Source organism: Borostomias antarcticus (genome assembly GCF_949987555.1).
Source record: "Borostomias antarcticus genome assembly, chromosome: 28".
In the NCBI taxonomy this organism is placed as follows: domain Eukaryota; kingdom Metazoa; phylum Chordata; class Actinopteri; order Stomiiformes; family Stomiidae; genus Borostomias; species Borostomias antarcticus.
In genome coordinates this window covers 2,644,706-2,654,840 of record NC_140261.1, presented here as the reverse complement: position 1 = coordinate 2,654,840, position 10,135 = coordinate 2,644,706, and the positions used below count along the sequence as shown (strand labels likewise).

General features: G+C 47.6%; 1 protein-coding gene across 1 annotated transcript; it reads right to left on the bottom strand.

The window, feature by feature from the left end:
- Window positions 1-4,910: 4,910 nt before the first annotated feature.
- slc26a2 (solute carrier family 26 member 2) lies at window positions 4,911-8,070 on the bottom strand (the record flags this gene model as incomplete). The annotated part of the gene is given in 5 exon segments (XM_084459569.1): window positions 4,911-4,949; window positions 4,951-5,716; window positions 6,014-6,469; window positions 7,058-7,341; window positions 7,447-8,070. Coding segments are annotated over 5 exon segments (2,169 nt in total).
- Between the last annotated feature and the right edge of the window lie 2,065 nt (window positions 8,071-10,135).

Genomic DNA, 10,135 nt, shown 5'->3' with positions numbered 1-10,135 from the left:
CTGTATGTGGTCGGTGCTTTGCATGACATTCACCTCAAAATAGCTCCTTCTGCACAAACAGAACATGACATTTAAAGCCCCACTATGTTGTTGATTTCATCTTAAAATATCAGTTTCAAAGTCGATCTATTGGTGTGCTGGATTATTATAGCGAGAACAGCACCTCTTCCATTCCCACAGAGGGGTTTTGAACGTTCTGCTTTACCTTTAGCTCTCCTCTTCCAATTTGCTGGCAGACTCCGTTTTCCTCAGCTTGTCAGTTGTCACCAAATACACGTGAGAGGTTTTAACAGGCGTCTCTCAGAGTTTTACGACAATGGTACTGCGGTTGTAATGGCTCTAGTGGCCTTTAGGGGCCGCTAAAGTGCATAAGACTGGACCGCTACATAATGGGGCTTTAAAGATTTGATGTGAAAAGCGTTCTGCAGTCTTCAGGAGAGCACAGTTGTGACATTGATAGTGATATAGACAAGCTTATTTGGTGTCAAAATGTGTAATACCACCATTGCAAAGAAAGAGACCTAACATCCTATAGCTGGACTACATACAGTAAATATTTACATTATCACCTGTTATACCTGCTATACAGTAGCTACATACAGTAAATATTTACATTATCACCCATGAAGACCCTCAATAACATCCTGAATACATCCAGCAGCTGCAGGCCTGTAGCAGCCTTGTGGAAGAGGGGGTTCGTTTTGATCAAGCGGACCTTATTGCATTTTTCTAGAAGATCCCGTCGCTCGGCAAGTTGTTGACTGTTGACGGGGGGATTGGGTGCTGACTGATTATTTTGATTGGCGTGCGAGTTGTTGACGGGGGGCGGACCTTTGGTCTTAAATTCGGGACCTTTGGTCGTGAGGGGGGGTTGGTTGGACCCACCCGACCCCCCCCCCCCCCCCCCTGGCTACGGGCCTGGGCTGTGTTCAAACATCATATGGCTTCGAGGATTTTGCTTTGAGGATTACATACAGTTACTACATTTCCCATCAGTGTGATACTTATAAAGGCTCCAATACTTAGCAAATCATACGTCTGAGAGGACACAAACAAGACTGACTCAGGGGTCAGCCTCCCCAGAGAGCGGCTAGGCCTGACTGACCACCACCTCCACCTGGATGGGCTCCACCTGGGGCTCCGTAGGAGGGGTGGGGTCGTCGTCGGCCTGGTCGGGCTGAGGCTCGGCGCCGGCCGCCGGCTGGAGGAGCAGCACGGCGGCGGGGGGGGCGGCGGCCGGGGGGCGGGTCTGGGGGTAGACCGGACGCCGCCCCCCCTCCGGCGTGGTGGTCGCCCCCCCGCCCCCGCTGGCCAGCACGCTGAGGCCGAACAGCATGGCGGTGATGCAGATCAGCAGCTCCAGCACAAGGAAGATCACCAGCGTCCACAGGATGCCGTCGACCATCAGGGTGCACTGTTTCTCCACCAGCTCGGTGCAGCGGCGGAAGCAGAACTGCACGTTGTGCCGCGGGAGGCCCCGGCAGTGCTGGCAGTGGTAGGAGTCGGTGCGGTAGGGCAGGTGCTTGGACATCAGGCCCAGGGCGGCCGTGGCGAAGGCGGCGCTGACGAAGTGCAGGACCAGGGTGCACTTCACCCAGCAGAGGGACGGCCTCCGCCCGCTATGGACGAGGACGGAGCCCGACAGGACGGACTGCACCACCACCACCAGGAACACCATGATGTCGGCGGTGAAGTAGACCTCGTGGAGCTGGAGGACAGAGGCGCTCAGGCAGAGCAGCAGACACCCGATGATGATCTGGACGGCGCCCAGGGTCTTGGGCTCCATCTTCTGGAAGGTTCCCACCTGCCCGGGGGACAGGTTCCCCGCCGGGGGGAGGGGGTCCTGGCTCTCGATGCCCATGTTGTTGCCGGGTCGGGGGACAGAACCCTGAGTACTGAAGGAGTCACAGCTCAATGAGAAGTGGTACTAATGATACAGTGAGGGCTGATTCCAATAAGATGATAAAACACACTCATGTTTAGAACATTTTGCTTCAGTGATGATGAGTTCATCCATTTCAAATACATTCTATATCTAATCAAAGGAGAGTTTCCCTAGAGACAGAATCTAGATAAATGACAAGAACATTTCTGAAGTCATAATGAACTGCAAAGCAGAAATGTTTCATAATGTTTCTAAAATGCAATCTCCAATAGGCAGTCAGTGGAAGTGATATACATTTAGGTAGGCAAGTTAAATGAATAAAAAATAAGGGTGTGGGCATACTGCCGCTCATCCAAACAGCTGCAGGACCAGTCGGATTTGGCAGATGTCCAAATATCTGCGCCATAGATAACCCGACTTCATGCAATGATCATTCATGACATTTCTACTAGAATCGTTTCTAATAATAGCCACTGAAACGATAACTCTATGATCTAATGCGAAATACGAAAGACAATTTGTGACATAAGGCAGCAAAGTTGGGATACATCGCGAGGACACATGCGTATGTCCTGGGTACAGTTACCGGTGATCGGTAACGTTATTCTCTCTTACCTCCTCCGAATGAAAAGTGGTTCCTCGACCTCCGCCTAGAACGGTGCTAAAGCGGTGTGTTTGTTCCGCAGTGAGGCCCAGAGCAGGGGAGGGGAGGGGTGTGTGCTGGACGTCGCCGGGACGCTTTTCACTGCAGTGATCAGCGGTACCGCATCGGAGCGCAAGACATGACTCAGCCGGGTTAGAAGAAGACGCACCGAAATACAGTTTGATCTAAAGTCACACACTCCAAAAAACACGCCCAGAGAGAAAGGCTATTATATCCATCTACAGCATGTATGTAACTTTCCTACTGTGTACTATTTGCCCCACTATTTTAAGACTGTATATTTATTTGCCCAGGGACTGCGGGTGGAAATTAGCTGTTTAGCTATAACCTTGTACAGTGCATCTCTCCCTATTCTATAGGGTAAATGTCTACAGTACCTTGTCCCTGTCTTAAAAATAAATAAAATCAATCAATCATATATATGGTAATAATAATAATAATTATATTATATAATAATAATCTTATATAATTATAAGAATAAGAATAAGAATAAGAATAAACATTTATAATAATAATAATAATAATAATTATTATTATAGGTTAATAATAATCATCATCATCAGTCATCATCATCATAATAGTAGGCTATTAATATGACCATGCTTTCCACTGATTTGCATGAGAGCCTTAGGTCAACACAAACAACAACACAAGACAGACAGCGCCAACGTCCGTTTTTATTTCTTGAGTACGTTTGCTGGAGAGACATTTGAGGCACTTCAGGATATATTGTACGATAAGATCAGAAGACAAAGGCACTTGCTTTTGAGGTAACAGCATTTTGATTTGTCCCTTACGACATTTTCTGACCTGTAATATAATTGTATTCCCTCTCGATTATAGCTGCATATTATGCAATTTTACAGAAAAGCCCAACTTACCAGTAACAGAAATGGCATAATACAACCTTTTTTTCATCATAAAATACCTTGTAAACTCTACTCCAATGAGTGTCCAAATTGGGCTTTGTGTAAGCATGCATTCACTTGAAAAAGAAAGAGTATATACACAACAAATGGCAATTTTACATACAATATAAAAATGTAATTGTAAACTTCCTGACTCTGCTGTACTTTGGTGTGTAAAGGGTCTGCTTCACCCCTGGACCCCTCAGACACTGGTCTGTAAAAGGCCCGATGCACCCTGGACCCCTCAGACACTGGTCTGTAAAAGGCCCGATTCACCCTGGACCCCCCAGGCACTGATGGACCATCTGGACCTCCCTGAGCAGCAGACCTGGAGGACTAGGACCAGGCGGTGGGCCTGGTGTCGACCCACTCCTCCTTCTACACTCACACACTCCTACAGCTACAAAGGACTAATAGTACAATGACGTTTTTTGGGGGGGAAATAACACAGTCCAATAGAGCACACAACAGCATTCCAAGATGAAAAGATATGAATATAAATAAGCATAAAAATAAGCATAAATAATTTCAAAGTTACACAACACAACATTTGTGCTTTTTTGATTTGATATGATGACCAGGAGTAAGTACATTCTTCTTATGTGTAAAGTTTGGTTCTGGTTATATAGTTAAAGGACAAAGCATTTGCACTTTTCTTTGTTTTTGTGTTTTGTTGAATGTGCATATTTAGAAGGTCCCAGTCAAAGCTGGATCAGGCTCTCTCTAAAATGTAACTAACAGGAATTGTCCTTTGGTGCATCGATGCTGCCAGTTAACTGAGTTTAAAACATATTCATAATCTTAGCTTTAAAGCTATATACACACATTGTACCTGCAAACTGCAAAACATGATTAACATTCATATCTGTAAAAAGAAAACAAAAAGAAAACAATATTTTGCAATGCTATTTTGGGTACAAGGCTTTCCAAAATCCATAATTTCCCAAGTGATTTTGTATTTGCCAACAAATCACAGATTTTCTGAAAGCAGCATTCACTGCTGCCAGAACAGGGAGAGAATTATCACTGACATGTTTCACACTGAGTTCAGGGCAGGCAGAGCTAAGAAACTCCACAATGCAATTCAAAAGATTAAATCACTTGTGAATTCTGGATTTTCAGTAGCCTCTGCTTCAAGGCACATCTACCATTGGGTTTCATTTAGATTGAGTGAGATATACTACAGAACATATAAAAACATACAAAGTTCGTATCAATGCATAATCTTTGGAACTCAGCACAATAGTTGGCTAGCAAAGAACACACTCCCTTCACATCCCGGTAGAATGTTCCGGTGAAGAGATACCAGTATTACAGGACAATCATCCGTTTCCACTGTCAGTCCTTTGCTGCGCTGTTTGACTTTTAGCGCAGGCATCAGATCTTTACCGGCGTTCTCCTAGGCAGATGGGAACGCCTAGGAACCAGGGTTCCCTTAGGAACGACGGTTCCCTTAACAGTAGGTGTCGCAGTCCCCATTCTTAGCTGAAATTCTTAAGAGCATAATGGACGGCGTCAGTGATGGTGAAGAACAGCTGTTCCCCCTCTCCCCCCTTCTCTGGGTAGTACCCCCCTCTCCGCAGCGACTCCAGCACCGACTCGTTACACTGCGCCAGAAGCACCTGCAAGCCCAAATCCTGGTAGTCCTTACGTACCTCTTTCAGTGCGTTCACCCCCGCCGTGTCCACAAACAACACAGGACTACAGTCGATCACCACACTGTGGAAACTGGCTTTTACAGCCAGGGACACTTTTGCGGGCTCCGCCGCTGCTGTAGCCTTCGCCCTGCCCTCCGCCCCGCCCTCCCCTGACGTGGTCTCCGCTTCCTGCTTCCTCTTCCTGGTTTCTAACTTCCTGCGGCAGGCCTTCTCCTTGACGGGGTCGAGGCCCAGCCGGAGGTAGAGGCATTTCTTGAACAGGCTCTGGTTGGCGTAGTAGATGGGCGCTTCGTAGCGGAAAACGGCGACGCCAGGCTGGGTGTGAAGCCCCCGGTAGCGGGCCAGGTCCTGGTACAGGTCCCGTGTTCCGGCCCGGCCCAGCGCCAAGCCCCGGGCCCGTTGTGTGCGAGCCAGGACGCAGAAGGCCGCCACCAGGACCCCCACCAGCAGACCCAGCTCGGTGTTGACGAGAGCCGAGGTCGCCGCGGTGACCAGCCAGACGCAGGCGTCGACGCGGTTCACGCGCCACATCTGAGGGACGTCGGCGAACTTGCGCAGCGCCCCTCGAAGGTTCACAATGATGATCACCGCCAGAACACACCTGCAAATCAGGACAGGGAAACGCAACTCAACTCAAGAGTATGAAAATAAACAAACATGTAAATAACAGCTCACGCTGTCAAGCTGCATGTGGAGTATGAAACATAAAAATCACATAGTTTTGAGCAGGTACTGAACACCATACTATCATTATATTTAGTTCTTAAATAAAAGCCACAGCAAAACAGAATGTTCACAATAGTTCTACACAGAATTTGCTGTCAGAACCAACCCAATGAAAAGATACGGCATAAAAGTAAATTGTTTAAATGAATAAACTAGTGAATGAATGACCTACTTCTGTAGCGAGTAGAAGAGTGGAGCTATGAGCAGCAGGACCAGCAGAAGTACCAGAGCTGTGACCAGACCGGACAGCTGAGTCTGGCAACCCGTCGACTCCTTCACCAGGGTCTTCGTCAGAGCCGCACTCGTGGTAAAGCACCTGAAGAACGACGGCAGGATGTTACAGAACCCGATGGCGTACATCTCCTGGTTGGCATCCACCTGGTAGCCGTGCTTCTTGGCGAACATTTCGGAGAGGGAGACGGTGATGGCGAAGCCCACGACCGCGATGGAGAAGGCGTCGACCGCCACGCTGGGGATGAGCGACCAGGACGGCAGCTGGGGCGGCAGGAAGCCTGTGGGGATGGCGCCGGCGACCTCTGAACCGTACACCTCCTGGAAGCGCCCAAAGTGAGAGGCAAGTGTCGCAGCGATGACGACAAAGAGTTCAAAGGGGACGGGCGCCTTCAGTCTGCGGGCAAACAGACGGCTTTATTATGAACAAATATCAACACTTTAGTAGACTATGAACAAATATCAACACTTTATTAGGCTCTATGAACAAATATCAACACTTTATTAGGCTCTATGAACAAATATTAACACTTTATTAGGCTCTATGAACAAATATCAACACTTTATTAGGCTCTATGAACAAATATCAACACTTTTTTCTCTCAGTTCATGACTGATAATTTCCTATTTTGTGCACCTGCAATTGATATCAAGTGTGTAGATACTATGACGATTTAACATACAGCACTACTAGGGGTGTGACGGTACACTAATTGTACGATACAATACACGATATTGGGTTCACGATATCAATACGATATTATAACAATATTTTTAACAAAACATGAATGATGCAATATATACAAAACAATGCTGTTATTTGCCCTATAGTTCCATTTTGTAACGTTTGTACAGCGCTTTTCTGGGCACCCAAATCGCTTTATTTCGGCCTATGTAAAACAAATTTAAAAGCACGTCGTCACATTTTTAAATGGCGATATCTTGTGGCACAATATCTGTCCACGCCCCTCAACACTACGCCCACCTGGCCTTGAAGCGCTCGTTCAGTTCCTTCGCGGGGACCAGGACGAGCAGGCAGAGCAGGCTGGTCACCAGGTCACACGGGTTGGTGTGGGCCAGGTTCTGCAGCAGGCTGAGCCAGGTCTTCCCCAGGGTGAACCAGCCCTGGGCGCGCGGCAGCTTCAGACCCAGGAGGTACTTCAGCTGGGAGGTGAGGATGGTGAGGGAGGCCCCGGTGGCGAAGCCGCTCAGGAGGGAGTCGGAGAGGTAGACGGACAGGAAGCCCACCTGGAGGAGCCCCATCAGAACCTGGGCCGGGGAAGCAGAGTAGGGATCAAACGCTTACCGGTTACAAGCATCCTTGAATACAGTTCAACGGTACTTGTAACGCTTGTAAATCCCTCTCAGTCTCACCTGGTAGACGCCAGCTGTGAATGTGACGGTAGCTGCCACCACGATGGCGTAGCAGCTCTTATCACAGACGGGACCGGCGCCCACACTGTCATTATTCCCCAGGCTGGCCAATAGGACAGCAGCAGCGGTGTCATTCCCCCCACCACCACCCTCCTCTGAGAGGAACCCTGCTGCCGCCATCTCGCGGTCCACCACCTGGCCCACCAGCAGGCACAGCACGCCGAAGATGCCCACGGAGATGTGGCGCGAGGTGCCCAGGAGCGCGTAGATGATGGAGGAGAAGAAGGAGGTGTACAGGCCGTAGATGGGCTCCTGCCCTGCCAGGAGGGAGTAGGCGATGGACTGGGGCACCAGCAGGACGCCCACGATCAACCCGGACATGACGTCGCCAAGGAGCCAGTCTCTCAGCCGGTAGTGAGGGAGCCATTTTAAGATGGGGAGGAACCCCAGGACGGCTTCCCTGGCCCTCTCCGGGCTGCAGGAGCAGCTCCTCCTCATCCTGCGCGCCAGCGCCGTCCTCCAGGGTTCGCCGGGCGTCTCTCGTCTCTCCAGGACCACGGGGAGGGGCGGGGCGCTCTCCACCCCCTCGCTGGCTGAGGAGCAGCAGTCCTCCTCTCCGGCCATCACGACGGCACGGCCCCTCACTTCCCTGTAATAACACAGACCCACACTGTTACACTGTAAACACACACACACACACACAAACACACACACACGAGCCCATCGGGTGATGCCCCAACTTCTGGAGACACACATACGCTCTCTCTCCATCTCTCTCACACACCTCCACTCCCTCCCTCCCTCTCTAACAGCCTCTTCACTCCTCCCTGCAGAACAAACACAGCACAGAGCCTGGTCAGACACCCTCCTCTGGTCAGACACCCTCCTCTGGTCAGACACCCTCCTCTGGTCAGATAGACCTCCTCTAGTCAGACAGACCTCCTCTGGTCAGACACCCTCCTCTAGTCAGACAGACCTCCTCTGGTCAGACAGACCTCCTCTGGTGAGACAGACCCTCCTTCGCCCCCTTGCTGAACAGACACTTTATTGTTCAATAGTTTATATTTGCCTTCTTAATTTTAATTAACCTGCGCAGACACAGTTGCTAGTTGGAATGTTCAGTGCAATAGGTTTTCTGCACAGTTTTTTTCTTCATTTTTTTTTACATATATTTGCCTTTTTTCAATCTCATCTTGTCTTTGAAATGAGAGTTACACTGACACTTTACCTCGTTACCTGGTGCACAAGCGTGTTTAGCACACATCTCTCCCTATTGTAGTGCTGAACACATGCTGTCTAGGGAACTTCATAGCCTACCAGCAATTACGTATTTTCAGTGGGCTTCAAGAATTAGTGTAAGCACAATTATATGAAACGGCAGGCTATAACCAAATATAACAGTTCCATCCGGGTTAGTAGCCTAGTATACAGGTAGACAGGTTTATGAATGGAGACCTTTGTAAAAATAAAAAAAAATAAAAAAGGTTGTCAACGTGTAACTTTGCCGTTTCCTGGAGCGGCTGTAAGACAATTTGCGCATAACATTGGCTACTAAGCATAACATCATCATAACATACGTAAGCAAACATTATATTCACGGCCATTGTTACTCACCGGAGTCTACGTTCACTTTACGAAACTGCTCCAAAAGTATAATTAATTCTTAACATGCCTCAGATATTAAGTAGCATGTCGGCGGGGTGCGTCATGACGTATAAGCCTTCCAGAAACGCCCCCATCACATGATGTAGAGTATATAATACCAAGAAGGGACACGCTGCGTGACATCTGCTGAGCTGGACCGCCGCCATTTTGGACTGAAAGTTGATTGTGCAACTTGTGCTGCTATTATTCTAGCTGTCAGGTCATACAGTGACCTTTTCATGTTGACAATTGCGTTTATTAATATTCAGTAATTCCCAATATTACTATATCACTTTTATGACATAACAATTATTGAAAATGGGTAATTAAATTACAATTAAATATAATTTTATATTCCTCATAACACATTCCTAAAATGTCATATTTTTGCTGTTCCAGACTTACAGTATTTGTATTGACTTTTGTTTCATCAGCGAGAACATGAGAAGGGTCTCTTTTCTAATTGCCCTGTTACACAAACACAGTCAATATTATATTAATATGCTACTCTCAGTGTTACTCTATATCTCAGACATGTACATGGCATTCTGAAATACTTGATTGTGATTACTGCTTAGTGTAACGTTATGTTCCTCTCGGAGTGAAGATCTTATCACAGTATGACTGAAACAGTGCATTCTCTGGCATTTTGGCAACCAATACGTTGTGTTGTTGCAGTTCTTATCTTTAGACACTAGATGGGGGAAATAATCCACATATTACATATTATACCTTTAACATGCCCTGGCCACTTCCATTGTAAAGAAAACTGAGTCGGACGAAAATCTCGATCTAGCTCAATATTTGAGTGATCAATGAAATTATGGTCTCCATGTTTCAGATTGATGTTAGACATATCAGATATAGGGCTAAATGTCCAAAATAGCACACTGCCCCTTTAACAAACTGCAAACATGAGAACTTTTACTGTGTAGCTTGTAAGTGTAGCGACCTGATTGACGTCGTAAAGGACTGGGAGCTACAGCCATGAGCAGCCTGCGCCTTACTGTCCCAAGTAACAGTTCACAACAAAACACAAGAAAAA